General features: G+C 37.2%; 1 protein-coding gene across 50 annotated transcripts in view; it reads right to left on the reverse strand.

Moving 5' to 3' along the window:
- Positions 1–20,954, reverse strand: part of bent (projectin protein bent) — a 69,400-nt gene extending 48,446 nt beyond the window's left edge. For 12 of the 50 annotated variants that reach the window (XM_086906887.1, XM_086906914.1, XM_086906901.1 and 9 more), the window contains exons 1-56: positions 20,504–20,954; positions 16,579–17,086; positions 16,165–16,186; positions 14,083–14,245; positions 13,353–13,494; positions 11,816–11,951; positions 11,386–11,589; positions 10,717–11,018; positions 10,072–10,289; positions 9,596–10,001; positions 9,350–9,522; positions 9,090–9,260; positions 8,940–9,019; positions 8,691–8,856; positions 8,210–8,428; positions 7,765–7,941; positions 7,520–7,570; positions 7,190–7,207; positions 6,496–6,540; positions 6,384–6,416; positions 6,247–6,300; positions 6,104–6,160; positions 5,867–5,932; positions 5,167–5,223; positions 5,022–5,069; positions 4,885–4,941; positions 4,640–4,696; positions 4,514–4,573; positions 4,376–4,432; positions 4,065–4,118; positions 3,931–3,984; positions 3,788–3,847; positions 3,615–3,713; positions 3,469–3,525; positions 3,290–3,343; positions 3,110–3,166; positions 2,930–2,986; positions 2,769–2,819; positions 2,619–2,657; positions 2,483–2,533; positions 2,341–2,391; positions 2,202–2,258; positions 2,041–2,097; positions 1,886–1,942; positions 1,735–1,788; positions 1,583–1,639; positions 1,407–1,463; positions 1,255–1,311; positions 1,080–1,136; positions 924–980; positions 778–834; positions 622–678; positions 472–528; positions 326–382; positions 178–234; positions 27–83 (exon numbers count right to left, since the gene is read on the reverse strand). In XM_086906887.1, the coding sequence (XP_086763013.1) occupies positions 27–83; positions 178–234; positions 326–382; positions 472–528; positions 622–678; positions 778–834; positions 924–980; positions 1,080–1,136; positions 1,255–1,311; positions 1,407–1,463; positions 1,583–1,639; positions 1,735–1,788; positions 1,886–1,942; positions 2,041–2,097; positions 2,202–2,258; positions 2,341–2,391; positions 2,483–2,533; positions 2,619–2,657; positions 2,769–2,819; positions 2,930–2,986; positions 3,110–3,166; positions 3,290–3,343; positions 3,469–3,525; positions 3,615–3,713; positions 3,788–3,847; positions 3,931–3,984; positions 4,065–4,118; positions 4,376–4,432; positions 4,514–4,573; positions 4,640–4,696; positions 4,885–4,941; positions 5,022–5,069; positions 5,167–5,223; positions 5,867–5,932; positions 6,104–6,160; positions 6,247–6,300; positions 6,384–6,416; positions 6,496–6,540; positions 7,190–7,207; positions 7,520–7,570; positions 7,765–7,941; positions 8,210–8,428; positions 8,691–8,856; positions 8,940–9,019; positions 9,090–9,260; positions 9,350–9,522; positions 9,596–10,001; positions 10,072–10,289; positions 10,717–11,018; positions 11,386–11,589; positions 11,816–11,951; positions 13,353–13,494; positions 14,083–14,245; positions 16,165–16,186; positions 16,579–16,891 (5,088 nt within the window). In that variant the 5' untranslated portion in view covers positions 16,892–17,086; positions 20,504–20,954. Of the gene's footprint in view, positions 1–26; positions 84–177; positions 235–325; positions 383–471; positions 529–621; positions 679–777; positions 835–923; positions 981–1,079; positions 1,137–1,254; positions 1,312–1,406; positions 1,464–1,582; positions 1,640–1,734; positions 1,789–1,885; positions 1,943–2,040; positions 2,098–2,201; positions 2,259–2,340; positions 2,392–2,482; positions 2,534–2,618; positions 2,658–2,768; positions 2,820–2,929; positions 2,987–3,109; positions 3,167–3,289; positions 3,344–3,468; positions 3,526–3,614; positions 3,714–3,787; positions 3,848–3,930; positions 3,985–4,064; positions 4,119–4,375; positions 4,433–4,513; positions 4,574–4,639; positions 4,697–4,884; positions 4,942–5,021; positions 5,070–5,166; positions 5,224–5,866; positions 5,933–6,103; positions 6,161–6,246; positions 6,301–6,383; positions 6,417–6,495; positions 6,541–7,189; positions 7,208–7,519; positions 7,571–7,764; positions 7,942–8,209; positions 8,429–8,690; positions 8,857–8,939; positions 9,020–9,089; positions 9,261–9,349; positions 9,523–9,595; positions 10,002–10,071; positions 10,296–10,716; positions 11,019–11,385; positions 11,590–11,815; positions 11,952–13,352; positions 13,495–14,082; positions 14,246–15,913; positions 15,964–16,164; positions 16,187–16,578; positions 17,087–20,503 lie in introns of those variants that run through there. The other 38 variants (XM_086906903.1, XM_086906881.1, XM_086906875.1 and 35 more) reach the window with 37 other exon arrangements.
- Positions 20,955–24,420: the final 3,466 nt, after the last annotated feature.

Raw genomic sequence — 24,420 nt, forward strand, 5'->3', positions numbered from 1 at the left:
TAAGAAAAATAGGAATCTTATGTTACCTTAGATTCTACAGGATTAGTAAGTGTGGTCTTAGATTTTGGAACAGATTCTTCCTTCTAAAAAGAAGTATCAATTGTGTGGTTATTTAGGATCATGTTTTGTATAAAAATTGTGTGTATCTAACTAAAAAAGGGACATGATCATTTGTACCTTAGCCTCCTCGGGTTTAGCAAGTGTGGTTTTGGGTTTTAAAGCAGGTTCCTCCTTCTAAAAAGAAGTATCAATTGTGTGGCTACTTAAGATCATGTTTCGTGTAAAAATTGTGATATAACTAAGAAAAAAAGGAATCTTATGTTACCTTAGATTCTACAGGATTAGTAAGTGTGGTCTTAGATTTTGGAACAGATTCTTCCTTCTAAAAAAGTATCAATGGTGTGGCTATTTAAGATCGTGTTTCGTGTAAAAATTGTGATATAACTAAGAAAAAAAGGCATCTTATGTTACCTTAGATTCTACAGGATTAGTAAGTGTGGTCTTAGATTTTGGAACAGATTCTTCCTTCTAAAAAAAGTATGAATTGTGTGGCTATTTAGGATCATGTTTTGTATAAAAATTGTGTGTATCTAACTAAAGAAGGGACATGATCTTTTGTACCTTATCCTCCTCGGGTTTAGCAAGTGTGGTTTTGGGTTTTAAAGCAGGTTCCTCCTTCTAAAAAGAAATTATCAATTGTGTGACTAGAGTCGTGTTTTAGATGTATATAAAAATTTTGGTATCTAACTGAAAAAAAAGGGACACGATCTTATGTACCTTAGCCTCCTCGGGTTTACCAAGTGTAGTTTTGGGTTTTAAAGTAGATTCCTCCTTCTAAAAAGAAGTATCAATTTTGTGGCTATTTAGGATCGTGTTTTGTGTAGAAATTGTGATATAACTAAGAAAAGAAGGAATCTATGTACCTTAGATTCTACAGGATTAGTAAGTGTGGTCTTAGATTGTGGAACAGATTCCTTCTTCTAAAAAAAGTATCAATTGTGTGGTTATTTAGGATCATGTTTTGTGTAAAAAAAATTTTGGTATCTAACTAAGAAAAAAAGGGGCGCCATATTATATACCTTAGTCTCCTCCGGTTTAGCAAGTGTGGTTTTGGGTTTTAAAGTAGGTTTCTCCTTCTAAAAGAAAGTATTAATTGTGTGGCTACTTAGGATCGTGTTTTGTGAAAAAATTATATGTAATTGTGTAATGTAATTGTATCTAACTAAAAAAAAAAAGACATGACATCTTATGTACCTTAGTCTCCTCTGGTTTAGCAAATGTGGTTTTGGATTTTAAAGTAGGTTCTTCCTTCTAAAAAAGAGTATCAATTGTGTGACTATTTAGGATCGTGTTTTGTGTAAAAATTGTGATATAACTAATAAAAAAAGGAGCGGCATCTTATGTACCTTAGCCTCCTCGGATTTAGCATGTGTGGTTTTGGATTTTAAAGTAGGTTTCTCCTTCTAAAAGAAAGTATTAATTGTGTGGCTACTTAGGATCGTGTTTTGTGAAAAAATTATATGTAATTGTGTAATGTAATTGTATCTAACTAAAAAAAAAAAAGACATGACATCTTATGTACCTTAGTCTCCTCTGGTTTAGCAAGTGTGGTTTTGGATTTTAAAGTAGGTTCTTCCTTCTAAAAAAGAGTATCAATTGTGTGACTATTTAGGATCGTGTTTTGTGTAAAAATTGTGATATAACTAATAAAAAAAGGAGCGGCATCTTATGTACCTTAGCCTCCTCGGGTTTAGCATGTGTGGTTTTGGATTTTAAAGCAGGTTTCTCCTAAAAAAAATTATTAATTGTGTAGCTATTTAGGATCGTGTTTTGCGTAAAAATTGTGGTATCTAACTAAGAAAAAAAGGAGCGCCATTTTATGTACCTTAGCCTCCTCAGGTTTAGCAAGTGTGGTTTTGGGTTTTAAAGCAGGTTCCTCCTTCTAAAAAAAAATTATCAATTGTGTAGCTATTTAGGATCGTGTTTTGCGTAAAAATTGTGGTATCTAACTAAGAAAAAAAAGAGCGCCATTTTATGTACCTTAGCCTCCTCAGATTTAGCAAGTGTGGTTTTGGGTTTTAAAGCAGGTTCCTCCTTCTAAAAAAAAATTATCAATTGTGTAGCTATTTAGAATCGTGTTTTGGACTTATATAAAAATTGTGGTATCTAACTAAGAAAAAAAGGGGCGCCATTTTATATACCTTAGCCTCCTCGGGTTTAGTAAGTGTGGTCTTATGTTTTGGTGCTGATTCTTTCCTCTAAAAAGATAAATATGTTAAGGATTGTGTCTTACGTTATAAAAACGTATAAAAAAATGATTTTTAGTGTAGTGTTGTGTACCTTCACCTCTTCGGGTTTATCAACGGGTGTTTTGGATTTCGCGGTGGATTCCTAAAAGTTAATAATAATCTTGTGTTCAAAAAGTTTGTTACAAATATTAGAATTATTACCAAAAAAAGGACGAGATAGGTGAAAAGTGTACCTTGGTCTCCTCGGGTTTACCGAGAGTCTTTGATTTTGAGGATTCTTGTATCTAAAAATGAATCGTGTCGTGTGAAGTCTTTGTGTTGTACGTGAAAATATCGATAAATAACGTGTCGTATTCGTTTTATGTATACCTTAGATTCTTCTACTTTGAGTGTGGGTTTGAGTTCCTCCTAAAATAAATGAAAGTGAACTTAAACACTTATATTTGGTGTTGTTCGTTTTTATGTACGTGTATAGCATGTAAATTGCACGTGTAATAGATTTATACGTTCATTCTGTACCTTCTTTTCTTCCTTTCCAACAGTTTTAGCTTTAGCGACGACTTCTTCCTTCTAGAAAAAAGTACAGAAACGATAAAATTTATTCGCCGTTCGCCAATATGATTTTTCACGTTAATGCGAAAGGTTAACACACTTGATAAGAAACACATTTATGTAAGTACCTTTGTTCCATTGGAAACATTATCCCTTTCTTTAGAATCTGACGTAGGTTCTTCATCCTGAATAATATTCATACGAATGAATAAAACGTATAATAAATAAAAAATATAAAATAAACAAATGGAAGAACTGTAACAAATTCGTGAGATATTGCAAACTATTGTGCTCTCTATTCCCTGTACCTTAGACCCCTCTGTAGACTTTGTCGATGATCTACGTCTCGTAAGTGGTTCCTTTTTCTAAAATTGTAAATGGAGGGAAAAAATTATATAAAAAAAAAAAAAAGACAAATGTAATATATCGCGTGTTCGAATAGAATTAAATAGAATTTTAAAAAAAATAATAAAAAAATAAAATAATACCTTGCTCGCTTCGTCAAGTTTGCGAGAAGTAGATTTTGGTTTCGCGTCTTCTTTCTAAAACGATCAAAATAATAATTGTAGTTTCTTCATTAAACTATGTGTTCTGATAATGTTATGTCTTATGTATGTATGTATGTATGTATATATGTATGTATAAATAAATGTTGTATATGGTGTACCTTGCCTGTTCCAACTTTCTTACGAATTTTTTTTATTTTCGGTTCAACTTTCAACTCCTAAAAAAATATACTTTTTATTTTTTTTAGGTCCAACAAGGAAACGTGGACAGATATATATAATGATTATATTAATTATAATATTCTACCTCTACTTTATTAATCACGTCAACTAAGGGCGATTCCGATTTTTCTTTCAATGTTTCGGATTTGTCGTTTATTTCGTTTAAATTTGATTTCCAATTGTCCTAAAAAATGTTCGAGTAATGAATATAAACAAGAAGAATGCGTTACAATTTTATATTTTAAATTAATGACGCACATATGTATGTACCTCGGGTACTATGTGCTCTGTCCGTGACAAATATGTTCTTTGCGAAGCCTAAAATAATCATATATACATATTCAAAACAAAGAAAGAATAATTATTACGATTGAAATTTCAATTAAACAAATCCTGTGTACCTCTCTTAAAATTGACTTAATTTCTGGTTCTTGTGGTCTATCTGCCCAAATGTCCTATAAATTGTGCATTGTATATATAAATTTTATTAATATTAATTTAACCAAAAAAGAAAAAAAAAAAAAAAAGAAAGTACCTCTATATCATTGTCCAATTCTTCAATTTGTTCAGGTATAATTTTTGGCGTATCCTGTAAATGTGTATGCAAAATAATAATGCATAAATATGAAATCAAAATGAATCTAAAATAATATATCAAATGTAATCTAATATCTAATGAAATTTAAATTTATTAATTTGTAATCTGTTTGTTCATTCGTTAATTACTTCAGGAATTATTATATTGAATTTAAATTCATTTTATAAAATAAAACAAAGATCTTTTCATCAAAAAAATGATTATTGTATATATAAATATTATGACAAAAATTAATAACAAATATCTACCTCGTTATATTTAATCGATTCTCTTTTTTCTGTGCTTGGTCGTGGTTCAATGGAAACCTAAAATTATTACAATGGTTGATGATTCAATAAAGTTTTACCGAAAATACGAAATTGAATGTACAATTGTACTTTGTATACCTCGATATTTTTACTAGGTCTATTTCTACGTGACGTAGATTCGTTTGATATAAATGCATCCTAAAATTTATATTTTTATAAGTAATCATAAATTTAACAAAAAAAAAAAATTCATTTGTTATATACCTCGTAATTATCAAGCACTAATTCGTCACGATTGGTGTTATCCGGTTGTAATTTTTCCTACAGAAATATATAAAAAAAAATTTTAATTTTGATAAAACATCTATCTTCAATTTTTCAATGAAATGCACGTTTAATTGGCGAATATTTTGTATCTCGCGTATTCTATGATTATATCGCGATACAATTAAATGAAGTATTTCGTGATAAAATGAAAATTTTAAAATTGTGAAACTAATATGTTGTACCTCTCTTTTTATAATGGATCTTATTTCGGGTTCTCTTGGCACTGAAGCCCAAATATCCTACAAACGCCGTTTTTTTTATAAGTATTATGTCCTTGACTTTAATACGAAATTAAATATCTTTTTAATGAATCGTTTACCTCGATTTCATCATCAGATTCAGGCTCAGTACTATCTCTCGATAATATCTATAACGATAATGTGTATATTTTAATTGTATATATATATATATTTATCGAAACACCGAATATGAATTTAATGAATTATATTTAGTATTTTGTGTACCTTCGTGTGATGTGTTGGTGTTATTGTGGATCTAAAATTCGGGGTCTCTTTATCTACCTAAAAAATTGAAAATAAAAAAAAAAAAAAATTTCCGAAATTTCTTCGTTGAAAATAAATCGTAAATTGAAAAAAAAACGGTAAAGTTACAAAAATTACATCAAAAGAATAGCATTGAAATAAGATAAAAGTTACGACGAGGTTATAATTCGGATAGCGTGATATAAGTCAGTGATATACGTGACGTAAGTGACTACAGTCTACTATATCATTTAGAATAACTACTCTATTCGCATACACATAATATAGATACTTATGTCAAAGCAATTCGCTTCGCTTCACGCTAATCTTTCTCTAAAGAGTTACAATGCTAATTACGAACAAATTTTCATCAAATAGAACATTTATTGCGACTCTCTTGCCAAATTCAACGATTAATAGATACTATACGTACGTAAGTCACACACAAAATATTTATTGTTAAATGTTACTAGCCTTCTTGAGTCATTTGCAAGAAGGTTAGACTCACACATGATACTTACTGTTTACTATTCGTAAGAAAGAGATTATTTTCAAATTTAAACACTCGTAATAACTTTTAACACGTTAATATAATAAAAATTGTATATAAGATATATTAGAATTTTAAGTTTATGGAAATTACGCACAACAAAGAATTATAAAAAATGTTTTTTTTTTTTACCTTTTCGGTGATTACTTTCTTTTCAACGATGGAAGCTCGCCGGCTCTCGGTCTTCACTTCTTCGATCTGTTCAGATATACATAAAAAAAAAAAAACTGATAAATGTAAGAATGACACATTTTCTTAAGATAAATGGCATATGAGAATAAATATTATAAGAAATTTTAATATTCAATTATTTTATATTCTGTCGTACAAGTCTATTTATTAAAAAATAAATAAAAAATAATATGTAACCTTTTCGTCAGTTGCTATCAAAGAACTTCTTCGACTTTCTGTTCGTAATTCTTCTACCTGTTAACAAATCAAAAGAAAGCAAATATTACGCAAGTTTTCTTGCAAATATTTTATAAATAATTTTATAAAAAGTTGTTACTTACTTTGCTAATAGATTGTTTTCGAGATACTGTTTTTTCAGCTTTAAGCAGAGCTTCCTGTAATAGAAGAGAGAAGTAAATGATATAAATAGAAATGTAAAGATTTAAACGATAATAAGAATAAAAAAATTTATTCTTACTTCTTTCTTTTCCTCTTTCTTCGCAATTTTTTTCTGTGAAAATAAAATTGTTCAATTTCCAAACTAATAATTAACGTAACAAAGATTTCAAATTTGGATTAAAAATTATTACCTTTTCAACTTCTTTCTTTTCTTCGATTTTTTCTTCTGGTTTCTTCTACACAAAGATAAAACAATTTCAACTATCGATAATTAACGCACAAGAATAAACTATATAATTGCATTCTCAACCTTACCATCTTTTTCCAATTTAACGATTATAATATCGTTAAATAAATATACACTAAAAAATTTATTTGAAAGCCAAACAATATGGAACATAAAAAGAAACATGCAAACGATAAAACGAAAAAAGAGGAAGATAAGAATGGGATGAGAAGTTTTGAGGAAAATTTCATAGCCCAGCTTCTAAAGTAAAAATATTTTTTTAAATTTGAAGCATTATAGTGTGCAAATTAAAAATGCATAATTGATAAATGAGTTTAACTATTTCAATCTGAAACAAAAATAATCTTAACACAATTTAAAATAATAAACGCTGAAACATATTAAAGTTTATTAATTAAAGCTGCACGTATTGGTAAAGCTGTAAGGAAAGATCAATTCATTCGATAATAGCTGCAAATAAATTTTCCTATTGTAAACATGCGTTATCTCTTTCAATTTATTTTACTGAATTTATAAGCATTAAAAGCCATATGGAATAATCGTTCACAACCATGATTTTTTGCAATGCAATTGAAAAGTCGATTTATAATTCGAGCGCATACTTTATTCGAATAAAATTTTTGATATTCATTACTCACCTGTATGACTTCCAGTTTCTGAAACAAAAAAAAAACCAATCACGTTTAATTCTTGATTACTTTGCGGATATTGCACGTATATTATAATGATTTTTAAATAAATTTTCATATTATTTTGTTTATATAACACAAATACATGAAATAAGGGGACACATAACATTCACAAATACAACTACAAGGAATCATCGGGAAGCGCGTAATAGGAAATAATATTTGTGATATATTTTAAATGTTTACCGTGTGAATAAAAAGAATTTCACTCACTTTAATAAACGATAAAATAATCTTTTCACTTTTGTGAATCGAAATAAAAAAAAAAAGTAATCGTACCTTTTTAGGAGCAGATTTGTCGATACCGTTCGGTGTGTGGTCGGGTATATCCTTGAAAGTAGTTTAAAAAAAAAGTGTTGATTAATTTAACAGTAAAATTAAATAAAAATTCTCTTGATTAAAAGGAAAAAAAATAAAAAAATAACAAAGTAAAAAGATAGATTGACACGAAAAGATATTCAGTGAGTGAAAATATATTTTATATATTTGTGAAATATGTGTAACGTGTACGTGTATGTGTGTACCTCCATTTGTGATATCATTTCTGAATCTGACTCTTCGATAATCGGCTCTGCGATGCTGGACTCGATTACACTCACCACTTCCTCCTCCTCCTCCTCCTCTTCCTCTTCCTCTTCCTCTTCCTCCTCATTTTTTTCGAAAAGATTCTCTTTATCACGGTTTCGAATCGAGTTTTTTACCTTCGCATCGCAATATTGAAACGTATTTCAAAAAAGCCGAATTACAGTGTAAATGACAAAAAAAAAAAAAATAATTATATCATGAAAAGTCTTTCGATAAGTGTTAACTTTAAGTGTTGTTTATGCAAGTTTGTGTTCTTAATATGAAAAAGGTGGATGAGTATTGGTTATAGGCAGACAAAAGGATAGACAAATAGCGAAAGAAAAAATATCCTCTAGGAGAATTAGATTAATAGCGAATAATAGCTGTAATGATAATGTTCGCTACCTTTTCCTCTTTCTTTTCTTCTTTCTTTTCTACCTTCTTTTCTACCTTCTTTTCTTCCTTTTTCTCTTCCTTCTTTTCTACCTTCTTTTCTTCCTTTTTCTCTTCTTTCTTTTCTTCCTTCTTCTCTTCTTTCTTTTCTTCCTTTTTCTCTTCCTCTTTCTTTTCAACCTTCTTCTTTTTCTCTTCTTTTTCCTCTTCCTCTTTCTTTTCTTCTTTTTTCTACAATAAGGACAAGGAATTGCATGCAACATTCAAGGACAGATAGACTGTTTGTTTAACCGTTATGAATTTAATACCGGAAGGAATATCATTTTATAACGTACGAATAGGGGATGAACAAATCTAAACAGAGATTTATATCTAAACACACGGTATAACGACGTTGTAACATTAATATATATATATATATATATATATATATATATATATATATATATAAAGAGAGACGAACGTTTGACCATTTTCTAATTTCTTTTCTTACCTTGACAACCAATCGTGCCGACGATTCATCTTGACCGTATTCATTACTAACGACTACTTTGTACGTTCCAGAATAGGAAGTGGAAGCAGATGTGATTGACAATTTCATATCCACACCATTGAAAGATATCATCACGTCTTTGGAAGCTTTGACCACCGTGGAATCTCTGGAAGAAGATGAAATGAATGTACAGCAAATGACTCGAGATTAAAGAATAATCGGGTAGAGTTGAAATAATTTATTTAATACCTGTACCATGTGACGGTAACTTTACGATCCTGTTTGGAGAGACTGGCAACAAGTTCGATCGATTTACCTTCCTCGATCGTCTAAAAACGAAAATATTAACGATTATGGAAAATCGTTCAAAGATGGAACACGTGAAAGAAAAATAATTACCGCTGACTTCAAACCGGATATTATCTTAGGTTTCTCGCCTTCCTCCATAATTTCCGTGACTTCTACAACTTGGGACGTTGCCTCGCCTTTCTCGTTACGAGCCACTAACTTGTACACACCTTTGTCGGAGGCTGACACTTGTTCGATTTCTAACTTGACAGCAAATTCTCCCTAAAAGCATAAATTTTGTTAATTTCTTTTTCCTTCAAAATTCATCTTCTTATCTTCTCTTCTTTGGCATCTACACAGAATAGACGCACCTCCTTTACTTGCTCGACGTGGACTTTGTGCCTGTTATCCGCTTTCACAGCTTTTGTCTCTTTGAACCAAGTGCATTCAGGCGTAAATTTGGAAAGCACGTGGCACTCGACTATGACCGTTCTCTTCTTCACGATCTTCACGACCTTCGGTTTTTCCTTGATCACGGGTATAACTATAAAACAGAAATGGATTCGCACGAGGAATCGAGGAATTAAACGGGATTGAAAGGAAAATTCGAAACTCACTTTCAACGTTGAGCGTTAGATTGGCGTTCAATTCGCCAAGAGCGTTTTTGATGTTACACTTGTATAAACCTGAATCTTCGGCACCCGGATCGTTCAACGTCAATTTGATGTAATAGATATCTTGCTTCTCTTGAACAATACTGATCGAGATCTTGGACGACTCCTTCACTATCTTGCCGGCATGAGTCCATACGATTTCGGGTTTCGGATTCGCCTTCACCTTGCAATCCATGATCACCAGTTTACCCTGGTTTTGCGACTGTATCCGCGGTTTCTCGACGAAAGTCGGACCGTCTCCTTCCGGCTCTGGCTCCGCCTCGATGTTCAAGTTCAAATTCGCATTGCTCTCGCCATATTCGTTCTTCACGTGACACCTGTAAGTGCCGCCATCAGGCGCCGAAGGATCCTACCACATAATCGATAATCGTACATTACATATACACATACGCGCATACACGTATACACATATACGTTACCTTGATCTCCATGATCAACTCGTAAACGTCCTCTTCCACGGTCTTCGTCTTGATCGAAATCTTGGAAGATTCTTTGACGACACTGGCCCCACGGAACCACGTGACTTCCGGTTTCGGATTCGCCTTACACTTGCATTTCATCGTGATCAAGGTGCCGGTTTCGTTCGGAATGATACGAGGTTTTTCGACAAACGTCGGCGCGAAACCAGGTCCCTCTTCTGTATCTTAGAAAGATCAATGGTTAAGCACAGCTCGTCGAAAAATTTATATTCGATGATATTTGTGGCGATCGAAAAAAAATGAGGGAGTTGGGGGGGGGGGGGAAGATATTTAATCATCAATATCTCGATCCTTCTCGCTCGAAATTCAGCGCAAGGATCATCGCAGCGAGTTAAACAGTTTTAAGCAAACGAGAGAAGAATTAGTTAGCTTTATAGCGCAATCATGCACTTACCTACCTGTATATCTATATACACGTATAACGCGAATTTATTTATACCGCGATATAATATAATTATCTTTCTATCTTGACATCGAAACAAGGGAGAGAGAGAGAGAGAGAAAAAAAACGTGCTAGGAAAGAGATATATATATATATATGTAAAAAATAATCGTGGCGTGCGTCTGATTCGGAGGAGGACTTGCCTTGGAAGTTGAGGGAGATGTTTGCGTTACTCTCGCCGAAGTTGTTAAACGCGTTGCATCGATAATTTCCGCCGTCCGCCTTGGTCGGATTCGATATCTCGAGCGTGAGCAAATAAGTATCCTTCCCGGTCGCCTTGCGTGACATCTTCACGCGTTTGCTGTCGGTGATTGTCTTCTGACCTTGGTACCAAGTTATATCCGGGACCGGGTGAGCTTCCAAGATACACTCCATGATCAACACGTCCCCTTCTTGTCGAATTGTTGGCTTCTTTGGGAAACGCGGTGGTTTACCGTCCGGTATTCTGCGTCAGATCGACACGTCAGATCGATACTCGCCTCGATTCCTCGATCACGCGGACGAATTCGTTCCTCGAGTCGAGAGTCGTCAAGGCGTCGCCAGAAAAAAAATTCAATCATTCAAAATTCGATTCCTTAAAATTCAAATCGTTCGAAATTCGATCGTTGAAAATTCGATCATTAAAAATTCGATCGTTCAAAATTTGATAATTCGAAATTCGATTGTGCGAAATTCGATCATTAAAAATTCGATCGTTCAAAATTCGTTCGATATCTCGTTTCTATCCATTTCCATCGAGAGATCGAAGAAAGCGAAAGATTTGGCGACGCGATGACCATGCGCGGCTCGATAATAACGCGGCGTATGCGTACTTCAACTTGTCACCCCCCTCGAAGTTCAAGTTAATGGTCGCGACACCCTGGCCATGCTTGTTCTTCGCCACAGCTCTGTACTCCCCGGCGTCGCCTTTCGCCACGTTGTCGATTCTCAACCTGGCCAGATGGTACAGCTTCTGATCCAATTCCAACGACATCCTGTATCTTCCGCTTTCTTTCAACTCTTCGCTACCGTGATACCTAATTACGTACGCCCATCAAACCATCATCATGTATATACGCTGCTCGAAAGATAGTGGACTTGGAAGTACGTTGTACGTTGGAAATGTTTCGCTCGAAGTAATGTTCGAACGAAAACTGTGTGTGCGTGCGTGTCAAAAGAGAGAGAGAGAGAGAAAGAAAGGAGAGAAGGGGAAAAATATCCAAGACGTACTTCCAGAATGCGGATGCGCGCGTATAATCTTACCACTTGACGGTTGGTTTCGGGTCGCCGACTAATCGACATTCGAAGGTGATGGTGTTACCGTCGTCCGATTGCCTTATCACCGGTCGTTCGGTGAAAGTCGGTTTAATACCGTCGTCGGGTACGGGTGCCTCGTCGCCTATGTTCACACAAACGATCTACGTGTCGATATCCTTGTATACAATATCTTTTATCTGTCGCTTAATCCCTTCGCGACGGAAGGTTTAAGCTCTTCGATCCAAGGTCAGAGCTACGTATCGATCCCAAGTTTACGCCACGTCCTTTGCTTTTTTTTTTTTTTTTTTTTTACCTCTTTCACTTTCGCCGAACTGTGAAATTACGACTAAGATTTCGCCTATCAAACCGACATCTCCTTATTTAGGTTGCTTTCTTATCTCTCATCTTTTGCGTCCGTTCTTTCTTTTTTCCTAATTTCCTTCCCTCGTTCCTGTTTGTCCTGATCAATCGTCCATTGTTGGCGATGAAATGCCTCGAACCAAGTCGCGATCGAACGTAATTCGAACGTAAAAAAGAGAAGAAAAAAACTACTTTTTCTCTGTTATTCGCGTTATTTTTTTTTTCTAAGCTTGTGTACTTGTTTACCACTGCATAAAAAAGTCTGTGTGTAAGTGCGATTAAGCCGGTTAAAGAAACTTGTGATTCAAAAATGTATTTAGGTTTGTTCGGTTACGGTTTAAATTTCTTTTTTTTTTTTTTTTTTTCTTTTTAGTAAAGTCAAATTAATCTCTTAAAACACAGCAATACGCATGAGTATAGTATGCGTGTACGTCTATATCTACTACTTGTATCGCCTAACCAAATATTATAATATTACAACGTCAGTGATATTCACACGGCAAACGGTTGTTTGCACCGGTAAAAAGAAAAAAAGAAAAAGGTATACGCGATTTTAGCAACCTAACGAAGCGTCAGCATAAGGCGATCCGCGTTCCATCTACCGACGTTTCAAACAATACAAGTCGGATACGTGGAACGCCAATCGAAAAATTAATACGTGATTCAAGCAGCTTTTACGTTATTAATTAGAATTTCATCTGCGATCTATGCGAACTATCCTTTTCCTTTTAGTAGTTTCCTTGGGCTGTATATCGTCGCTCCGTCGAGCCGACAATCGATACGTGCTCATTGCTCGACCGAGATAAATCATTAAAAAATAAATATTACGCGGACGGATGGAGACACAGAGAGAGGATGAAAAAAATAATGAATAAAACAACAAAGAAGAAGAAAAAGAAGGAGAAGACAAAAGAAAAGACCGAAGAAGGAAAATGACGAGTTAAGAGGGGAGGAGGCTAGAGCCTGAGAATTGAAAAGAACCGGAAAACGTAGAAATAATAAAGGATCACCGATATACACCCCGAATTAATAAAGATAGAAAAAGTGAAAAGGTAAGTAACGATTTACGTTTATTTTCTCGAATCGTGTTCGATTTATCTATCGAAGAAAAATAAGCATGAACCGTAAAACATCGATGTTCGAGCATATGGATATTGAAGAAAATTTTCTCTATTATACTTACTATCGAAGTTTAAGGAAATAGTGGCGTTGGATTCGCCGAGCTCGTTCTTCGCGGTGACCTTATATTTACCAGCATCCTCAACGGTCACATTTTTTATTTCCAGTGTGGCGAAGTACGAGTGGCCGTCTTTGTCGACGGTTAGCTGAAATTTCAAGGTTGGTAAATAAAAAGAGAATAACAAACGACACGTAGATGGATCTACTGTTCCACTACTGCAAAAAAAGTCTCGCGGGACGGCACAGGGGTAAGAGGTTCTTCGTTAGGACCGCCTATCCCCACTTTGGATGCTTTGTTGACAATCTTGACCGCTAGTCAAATTGATGTGCTAGTCATGCATAGAAGTAGAAAAGCATAGTATATCAAGCTTACTCGTATACGTACAATTATTATTTTGATTACTCAAATACGAAATTACATTTATAAATTAAACTATCGTAAACAAATCGTAATTACTCTACTTACATATTATGAGAAATAACAAAATTTTTATATTATATCGATACGTTAGAATTCTTTTTTGACTTCTATGCCTACGCTAATGCATCGAAGTTCAGATACGGATCGTCGTTTGAATTAGTATATGTGTACAAATACTATGGTAGAAACAAGAATGCGTGTGAAAATAGGCGTTTCCTTCTTTAAAATTAACCAATCAGATTCCACCCGCGATTTCACGAGACTTCTTTCCACCAGTGAACAGTGGATATATAGATAGATAGAGGTAACCAACCTTGTGCCTCGGTGAATCTTTTACCATATTTCCATCGTGAAACCACGTTACTTTGGGCGTGGGATCAGCCGTGATGCGACATTCGAAAAGTAATCGTTTACCATCGTCTTCTTGTCTAATAGCGGGCTTCTTCGCGAAAGTTGGCGCGATTCCATCGATTTGTCTACAAGTGCGAATCACAAATTTTAAAGTAGATGCAAAACTGTTATTTTCATTTCAGTAAAATAAAATCACACTGCAAACGCTGATATCATTTCGACCATTATTATATAAACACATTGCGACGAGTTAGTACGGATGGCATTCGATTATCGTATTGTACAGATCAGTGCATGATTAGACGAGCCAAAAATTATAGGATTTTAGATAAATAGAGATAAATTTGACCTAGGATCACGTTTAATTCTAACTTTCGTTTCAATGATGGTATCGTACTGTAGACTCGTTGTTACCTATAGCGAGAAGAGAGACCCTTTGATGGCTCGTTTTAGAGACGCCTCAACCAATCAACGTCTTTAAAACGTCTAGTTCAACGACCTCTTTTCGCGCAAACTTATCTTGCATTCACGGCAAAATTTCCCTATTTTCTGCCTACGTATATCGCGTATATCGAACCTCGAGTAATAGATTTGTCAATGATGAAATGGCAGTTAACGATAAAGATGATAAAAATAAAGAGAGAGAGAAAAAAAGAAAGAAACGGAACGAAACGAAGCGATTCCAAAGTGTAAAAGCAACAAGATCGCGCGATCTGTAAAAGAAGGCAGAGAGCAGAAGGGAGGAACGTCGAAACTAACTTTAGCAAAGAAGTAGGCTGCAGCTGTTTCCTCCTGTTATACGCGTTACAGTCGATTACAACCGATTCGTCTCGCGGATCCGTTCTCTTCGCTTCTGCTATCCTGCTACGAGAAGAAAAGCGTTTCGAGGGGAATCACACACCCGATCCCGAATATCTGGAAAAAGTATGCTCGTCAATGGCTCGAGTTACTTTTAGAAATTCACGGGGAATCAAAATGTCTGTCGAACTGATCCGAAAATATAACATTTCGCCGAGCGGGCTTGGTCACGCGCGTCCAACTTTCGACCCAATTTCTACGAAGAAGAAATTCGAAATTCGAAGTGATTATTCGAATAAGAACGACGGGGAAGGGGAGGGGGAGAGAATAATCTAAAAATATTCGGATAACGCGCAGATCCATCCAGATTTAACTTTCCATTCCTCGATCGATCGTATCTGAACATTCTGTACGAGCAATCCGTTCCGATTTACACAAAATAGGTACAGATTTTTAAACGGAAGAAGAAAACGATTCGAATGGATGGAACGCGATGATTCAAGTTAAACGGATGTTCCATCGAACAAATGTCGTCGGTTAAAAAAGATCGAGGATGAAAATAGAGAAAGACAAAGAGAGAGAAAGACTTTGTCGAATCTATTTTCACGGCGGACAAGTCAGACTCACGTTATGCGTGGGCAGAAGAGGAAAATTGAGCGATCGGAAGAAGCATTAGCTGTCCGGTTTTCTCTTATCGGACGCGCGCGTGAACACACGTGAATACGCGTGCAAAAATAGCGAGCATTCCGCGACGATTATTATTAGTTAGCCGCATTCGATGCGCACCTATATAAACATCCACTCCTTCCTCCCATCTTCCCTCTCCCTATATCGTTGGTTAGTTTTAACAAACGGCAAACCGTTTTCGTTAATAACTCGCACACTCGTTTTTTCTTTTTTTTTTATTTTTTTTTTTTTTTTACGACGAGCAAGCGTTCGCGGAGGGGGGGAGGGAAAGGGGGGGGGAAACGAAAACGCAAATCCCTGTTACTCACCCTTCCCTGTCTGCCTCTTCCGCCGCTAAAATCATGGAAGAAAAAAAAAAAGAAGAAAGCGTGATAAGCGTAATAAGCAAACGAAAAGATGAGAGAGAAAAAGAAGCGAAAGAAAAGCGTTAAAAGAAGAAAGAGAGGAGGGGAGGGGGCAGAAGCAGAGCCTGGAGAAGCGACAAACAAAGTTTTCATTCGTTCTTTTTTTTTTCTTTTTTTTTTTTTTTTTTTTCTTTCTTTCTCTTTCGAAAACTTACTTCTCTCTAGGCTCATCGACAGCTGTAAAAAAAATAGAAGAAAAATTGATCAATTGAAGGAACGAGGAACACGTACGTGTGTTCGAATTAATCGCGGCGAAAATGATCTCGTGACGGAGGGGGGGGGGGAAGGGGAGGGATATTTTCGGGTTATAAGGGCAGGGGCAGAGCGAAAACGAAAGGGTCAAGAACGTTTCTATAAAAAGAACAATCTTTCGAAGCGCGGTGCACGCATCGAAACGAGCAACGCGTTGCGTTGCGATGCGTTGCACGATGGAAAGGAAAGGAAAAGATAAAATAAAACAAAATAAAACGAGATAAATATATATAACGAAGGGGAGGGGTAGAGGGAGGGGAGTGAGAGAGAGAGAGAGAGAGAGAAGAAAGAAGAAAGTGATCATCATGATTACTCACGACTGAAATTCAGGTTAATCGAAGCTGCGACCTCGCCCATCTTGTTCTTGGCCTTCACCTTGTAAAGGCCCGCGTCGGTCTCGATAACGTCGTCGAGCTCGAGCACGACGAGGAACTTGTTCGTCCCGACGCTCTGCATCCGGAAGTTGGTCCTCGAGTCTGGGGCAAGCTCGATCTCGCCCCTATACCACGATATCTCGGGTTTCGGCGAGCTGATCAGCTGGCACTCGAATATCAACCGATTTCCATCGTCCTCCTGCCTGAGCTGCGGCTTCTGGGTGAAGCTCGGCGCGAAATCGTCGGCGACCCCCATGTTGCCGGCTCGCCCCTCCGCCAATGTCTCGGGTGGCGAGCCACCCTCCGATCGGGCCTCCCCTCCCTTCTCCTCCTCAAAAGGGAATCGCCACCCTCCTTCACGCTGCTGAACGGTTTAAACGGCGCCGACCCGCGGCACCATCCAATCGACCTTGCCCTTCCTCCGCCGCCAACCAACTCCTCTCCTTTCTTTCTTTCGGATAAAAAGAAAAAAAAACACTTGCGTCATTCTCATCTTCCTTTCTGGATTTTGCAGGGGATTTTCCAAAAGCCAGGAAGAAGAAGCCCAAGGCGTATAATGACGCAACGAATCTCTATTATTAATTCAACTCTTGGCTCGAAAATATGTTGAATCGGTTATCTCGGTTGAATCGGTTATTATGCTTGGCAAGTCTGAATTTAGGAAAAATTTTAGGAAGAAAAAGGGGGGAAAAGAAATACACGAGAGGAGATGAGAAGAGAAAATCGGACGTGGAGACGTTGAAAATTTGGCAATTTGGGGAGAGAAACGGCTTACTGGCCTATTATCGTTAAGTATCGTTTCAACGTTTAACATTTTTCGGGAAGGCGAAAATGTTCGAACGGCGTATAGGCTTTCGAGCTGTGAGGGTAGGAAGGATGGGAAGTCGTAAAGTTCGCGTGTTCACAGAGCGAAGAAATGCGAATCGGGAGCGTGTGTGCACGAACGTTACAACGTCACTGGGTAAGACTTGGCAACGAGCCTCGAAACATTCCTTGGATTGCTCGGCTTCGTAACGCTCGTTCTCATTCTAATCCCTTTCCTGCGCCTCATTTTTCCTGCGTTCCATTTGACCGATAATTAAGACCGAATTGAATAATCTTTTTCTCGTCATCTAGAAATAAGCACAATAAGTTTCTCGATCGAAACTTCGTATTTCGATCACATTTGACGTATATGAAAAAAAAGGAAAGGAAAGAAGAAGTTGGTGGAGAATCGATTAAAAAATATGATATATTCGAAATTCCTTGTTTCTCCACGTTCGAGGAAAATAAAAGGGGAATTTCGATTTCACGAAAATTTCCGAACGGCAAGTTCCTTGCTCTTTGTTCGAGATGCGCAGGTTTGACAGGAGCGTTCTGTTCCGTGCCAAGTGAAGAAGGGAATGACCGAAGATCGGAAGGGATCTTTCGAACGCGACGTCCATCTCTAACCTTTCCTCGAGAAATTTCCTCGATAAATTCGAAAACTTGCTTGCTCCCGCCCGAGGATCGAGGATATATACGTATATATCTCTTCTATCGATCGAATCGTCGATGACAATTAACGCGATCGTGTTAACGCCATAGATTCGAAAGGACAATCGTTTGGCAATCACCTAGATCGGAGGTCGTGGTTGGCCATTTTATAAATAGACGATACCTCTATTTAGAGGAGAGATGGACATGGCATTTTTATCAATGGGAGAGGAGACGGAGATCAACCTTGATCGGCGATCGATGCGTTCGATCGGTGTCTAAAAATATTAAACGAAAACGGCCGTTCGAGGAGAAGGGAAACACGCGCGAAAATTCCGATCGATCGGAATGTGGAACAGGTGTTCCACGAACGCATGCCGCGATGTCTCGATATTTTTACGCTGTACATGTAACTCACTTGGCACAATAATTTTTTATCGTGATGATAAATGCATAGGTAGAAATATTGGACACGACACGGGCCGACCTAATTAACAAGTGGCACGGTGTACACACGTTGGGTTATAAAAAGCGATGGATTGAATGAAACGAATAGTTTGGCAACGATGGGACGAAAATATCGTTGAGGCAAAAATGATGTCGCCGATGTGTTATTGGAGGGGGAGGGGGGAGGGGGTAGAGGTAGAGGGGGGAGGGAGAGGGTAGGGAGAGGAGGGAGGGAAAAAAGCTCGTCGCGATCGGAATTTTCGCTTATTATATATATACGCGATGGCGATCGATCGAAGTTACGTATTCTCGCGAGAGGATGATTCACGCTTTGGGATTACTTGGGATGGAAAGAATATTAGGTCATCGTGGGGATAATACAAGCTTGCCGCGCGCTCTAATTCCGACCTAGAAGTTATAATTATTATAGTCGAGGCACGCGTTACATCTCTTCTCTTCTCTTCTGTTGTCTATAAGTACCACTATTTTCTCTGCATCGCTCTCGTCGCGGCTTCTATTTTCGTGGACTGACTCGAATCCACGGTAATCGCGAAATCCTGCTCGTCCACACACACGTCGAGAAATGTCGAGATACTTTCCTTTCGTTTCGAGTCAGACACGAGTTCGAGAAACCAGGCGAGGGAGATTAAAGATCGGATATTTATTTATAGCTTGCAATATCGCGAGGCGCTATGATGCAAGAAGGGGGTAAGGGTTTAAAAAAAAATCGAACGATATATCGATACGCGCATGATTCGACGATGACAAGCAACGATCCAAACAATGAATTAGTCATCCGTGCTAATTTCGATTTATAAGTCTGACGATCAACAGGTGAAATTTTCACTTTGTTAAACAAGCTTAATAATATCGCGGACATCGATTATTATTAGAGGGGAGAGAGAGAGAGAGAGAGAGAGAGAGAGAGAGAGAGAGAGAGAAGCGATGTATCGTTAAAACAAGAACCTTTAACTCATATAGAGAGACAGAAAGAAAGAGAGAAAAAAAGGACGAAACAAGAATGACACGAGGAATGACGAATCGAGCGAGGAGGAAGAAGAACGCGAGGGAAAAACGTTAAAATAGAAAATATATACGTATAGTTGGAAAGATGATCGGAACGTCGAACGAGACGACGAACCGTTCCTCCTCACGTTACGTTTTTCTAAAAATAAGTAGACTTCGAGCCTAGATACCTAGATAGTAGTCTACGAATAAGTTGGTAGTTGGGCGCGAGCAGACTCGTGGTAATTAGTCACCAACACGCTGCTAGATCGTTTCGACGATCAATGGTCGAATTACATTTCAAATATTCGCCGATCGATCTTTACCAACCTTCGTTATCTTACTTATTATCTCTCGTTCTTTTTTGGAAGCGACAACGCGTGTCAAGGTCGTGTGCCTTTCAATCGTCAACGTTTCGCGTAATCGTATCGTTTCGTATAATTCTATCCGAAGGATAGAAAGAGGACGAGTCGCCGGAGATTAGTCGTTGATCTATATCACTGGCGCGTTACGTTTCGTCGAGACTCGCACTGAACTCGCACGTCTTCCAAACTATTTATCTCGAATCCATGTAACGCGCACAAGAATCGAATCGAAAGAATGGCGACGCACTTTAAGCGCGGCAATCTGATCCAACTACGCGAGAGAAAGAACGAACGAGTACGCGACACTTGTTCGTGTGCTCGCGAACGAAACGTAACACTTGGAAGCACTGAACCACCAAAAACACCCACGTTTCACCATGAACGAAGGAGAAGACAGCATACAGTGAGAAAGAAAGAAGAGAGAGAGAGAGAGAGAGAGAGAGAGAGAAAGAGAGAGGAAAGGAAAGGAAAGGGTATGCACTATGTATACTATGTGTGTACGTGTATATCAACGATTCATTTTCGCACATTCGTCTCTCACTCTCTTTCGAATCGATCTGTCAGTCTGTCAAAAGTCAAAAGTGGGGAGAACTTACTTGCAGCGAGCGATGAAATATCCAAATAATTAGAAATCCTCGATTCCAGCCACCTTGGCGAGTTTTTTTAACGTTAATCTTTCGTTAGCTCGAGTGGCGCGAGCTCACGCGGCTCGTTAACGCCGTTCGCGCACTTTTCTTCTTCTTCTTCTAACGGAATTAGAAAAATAATGACATTAAAAAAAAAAAAAAAAAAAAAAAGAAGGGAAAAAAAATACAGGAGAAAGAAGTAGAAATTTGTGAAGAATATTCGGTCGTGTTCGTCGTGGTCGTCGTCACTGTGTGGTCGTCGCTCCGTTTATAATATATCCTGTTCGTTTCGCCCTGCCCTCTTGTCTCTCCTTTTATACGGAACGTCTATCTTGGCCGTCCCAGTCACCGGGGCCCCGCGCGCCAACTAACCGCACGAAATACCGCCGTCACACCTCGACGTCCAGTCCAGAGATTCTGCGTCGGCGCCACTTACTCTCGATAATTATTTCTCCCTGATCCCCTCCCACCGCCTGCGCACGCCTACGCCCCTCCTCCTCCCTCCCCCCAATTTCGAGGCTGACTCCTGACACTGAGTCGCCTGACCACCACCGAGTCCTGCGCGATCTTTCGCCTCCTATCAACTCCATCCTTCGCCTATCCGAGGTATCCACCCCTTTCTGCCCCTCGCGTCTGCGCTCACACCTTCCACCCTTATTCTTGGCACTTCCGTTGCTATTGAACTTGAAACCTTGTAATTAGTGGGGGAAGGGGCGAGGGGGATACCGATCGAGTTGACGCTACCGCGAAAATAACATGGTCGAATGGTCCTATTGTTCGTTTTCGTTACACGTTTCGTGTGGACAACGGTACGAGTAAAAACGGATAAACAATAGTCTCATAGCCGAGTTAATTATCATTGCAACCAAATTAGCCGGATGACGGAACGTCGAAGAAATCGGTGTGCAAGAATTTTACGTTTGTGTCCTTGGATTGAAATTAGATTACGCGTAGCAAACTTGATAGGTATTCTTATCTTTAAATATAACCAAAGTAGATTGAGTGTAAAAGTAAAAGATCGATGAATCAACGAGAACGAATTCGACGAATATAATACGCGCGAGGATATAAGACGCGATCAAAGTTTCATCGAAAGTCGATTCATTGTCATCCATCTCAAGAAATTTAATCGTTGAATTTGATTTAGATAGCGAACAATAGCGGAAAGGTATCAATGGTAATAGGAAATAGGACTTCGCGCGAACGAGAAGTAGGTCTTGGCCACCATTCTCGACGAAAATAAGTTTTTCACTAGCCATCGACAGTTTCGACGGTTAATCGATGTTTTTTTCGCTTCGAATGGCGCCACGTCATCGCTACAACTTAACGGATAATAACGTTCAATTTACAAATCGTCAAATTTGCAAACATATTTAATTTTGAACAGTGTTCGAAACATTTTTGGCCAACTTTCAAAACTTCGATCGAGTACACACTGTCGATATCTGCTCAAATTTCTTACAATTCTCGTCTGACTAATGCAGTTTATCTTTCCTCTTATTCTCTTTCCGCCAAATTGATCACACCGAGACAAATCGAAATAGATGTACGAACATCGACCCTTTACGAAACTTATTGGTCACTTTTTAACATAAAAATTTGTCTTCCTAATTAAAAATATACCTAAAAAGTCTAGAAAATAATGATGGGAAAATGACATTTACGTCAGAGAAAGTTCCTAGCCCCGCTGAATCATATTTGATACACGAACAGTTGCAATATGCGATATTACGTGTATAATAGATATAGAACATTTTTTCGTGTAAATAAGGAAATGTTACGATACGTTCTTAGTGAGTAACAAATGAGATATCGTGAGAGAGATAAAGAGGAGAAATCTCGCAGCCGATGTCGAGATACGAGTCTCTCTCAGTTCTGGCAAGCCAGGCACTTTTCTAAATATACACGATCACCCCTCACCGCTCAATCTATCTTTGCGTATTAGAATCTATACCTAACGACCTGAACACTCGCGCTTCCACGTCGTCGATATCCACGAATCCGATCTTATTCCAGAATCGGGTGATCAACAATAATGTTACGACAAAAATTCTTCCCTCTCTTTGTCATCCAATTACGACTAATTACTGAAAAGATTTAACAATTTAATAAATACGATAATACACGTCGTAGAAATAGATCATAATAATTAAATCTTAAAACCTAAGATTTAAATCTTGTCGATTTGCTCGATAGTTATTCCCTCATGATTAGAAAAGCGTTCTGCGCATCATTTTTCAAAGCGACCGTGAAAATTTTACCTGGAACGATCGAGACGAGAAGATCGATACGATTGAATCGGATGTTGCCGAATGATTTATGGGAAAAGGTATATGGTTCATCACGGGCAAATAAGCAAAGCCGCTATGTAAATTTCGCGTTTTCGCGGAAACAAAAACATCAGAATTAAAGAAGAAAAATGCCAGAGAACGTTTTAACAGAATAAGCGAGCCACACGAAGTTTATCTTTCCGTAATGGTACTCTGGTTTCGAAACTGCATCGTCAATGCTTTCGTTGTCCATGACGTAGATACTTTTCTCGCAAGTCTGGAACGAATTTTCCAGAATCAGTTGCGTCGAACATGTCAATCAGATTTATCTCAATTTAATCTCTTTACTGATTATTAGTTATGCACAAAGCGGAATACTTTCGGTATTCATATGTCATGTCAGCACACAAAATTTTATATGTACTCAAACGATCGAAAAAAAAACTTTCGTTACGAAACGAATGATCCATGCCACTAAAATTTCACACGTCTTATGCTCGAAATATTTTTAGGTTGCTTTACTTTTAGCACGAAAGACGAAAAAATAAAGGTAATCCGTGACTCTTCCAATTTATTAGTTTTCATCCAAGTTTTCCACATCGAAAAATATTGTTTGTTTAAGCTTACATCTTGGTATCTTTTTTATCTAGCATCGTGTAATCGTTTCGATTATTCTCGATACAAATCGATATATCTTGATCGATATAAATACAGTAACACGTGTGCAGATTTGCGTGCAGAACCACCAATATTTTTACAGTGCTACCAACTGCGTTTGTTATCGTTCATTGGTTAACGGTCGAAATGGCACTATGCGCGTACATGTTCCGCCATCTATCATCCTTCCGTCAAGAGAAGTAGAATTAAATGGGAAAAAAGGGATGTTTCGATAAGAATTGGAGTAATCACGAATCGTTTATTTGTACGTTTATCAGATTTTCCTGCGAGCAAGTGGACCCGAGTGGGCGAATGGCTCGAGTAATATGGAACAGCCGATCTAAACTTAGTCGTTGGTCCGTTCTGGAAATAGATGTTATGAGTGCGAGGACAAGACAAGATACCGGCCTCTATTATGCGTACGAACACGTATCGCGAACGATCTGCTTTCGATTCTCCCTTCGATCACGAAATTCTTTTAAAGCGATGATTTCTTCCTTCCCGACAAAAATTTCAAATATGTCAAATATATTGATGAGACAATTGACGATTTTCAATACGAACAAAGAATTTAAAATATCTATGTATTATCTTTTCCTTCATTCGTTAATATTAATAATATTTTATTCACTTTGAAACGTTTCGAAACATTGCGTGCTTAACTTTAAAATACAGTAGAACGTCAATTATTTAAAGATTAGTTATTCAAATAAATTCAAACACAGAATGAGAATGTATTTAAACTAGCATATCTCCCTATGTTTATATTCTGAAACACGTATTCTGAAAAACGATTAAAAATTTAATTGTAATGCAAATTCTCTTATTATGAATTTTTTATTTAATAAACATCCATGTTTGAAAATTGTTCAATTTTAGTTATTTGCGAATATAATTATTGAGAAATTTAACTCTTCCTTATCAATTATCTGATTTTTTTTTTTTAATTAATTCGATAAT

Source organism: Apis florea, unplaced genomic scaffold, assembly GCF_048593485.1.
Source record: "Apis florea isolate Af1SG1 unplaced genomic scaffold, ASM4859348v1 contig_2495_pilon, whole genome shotgun sequence".
Taxonomy (NCBI): Eukaryota; Metazoa; Arthropoda; class Insecta; order Hymenoptera; family Apidae; genus Apis; species Apis florea.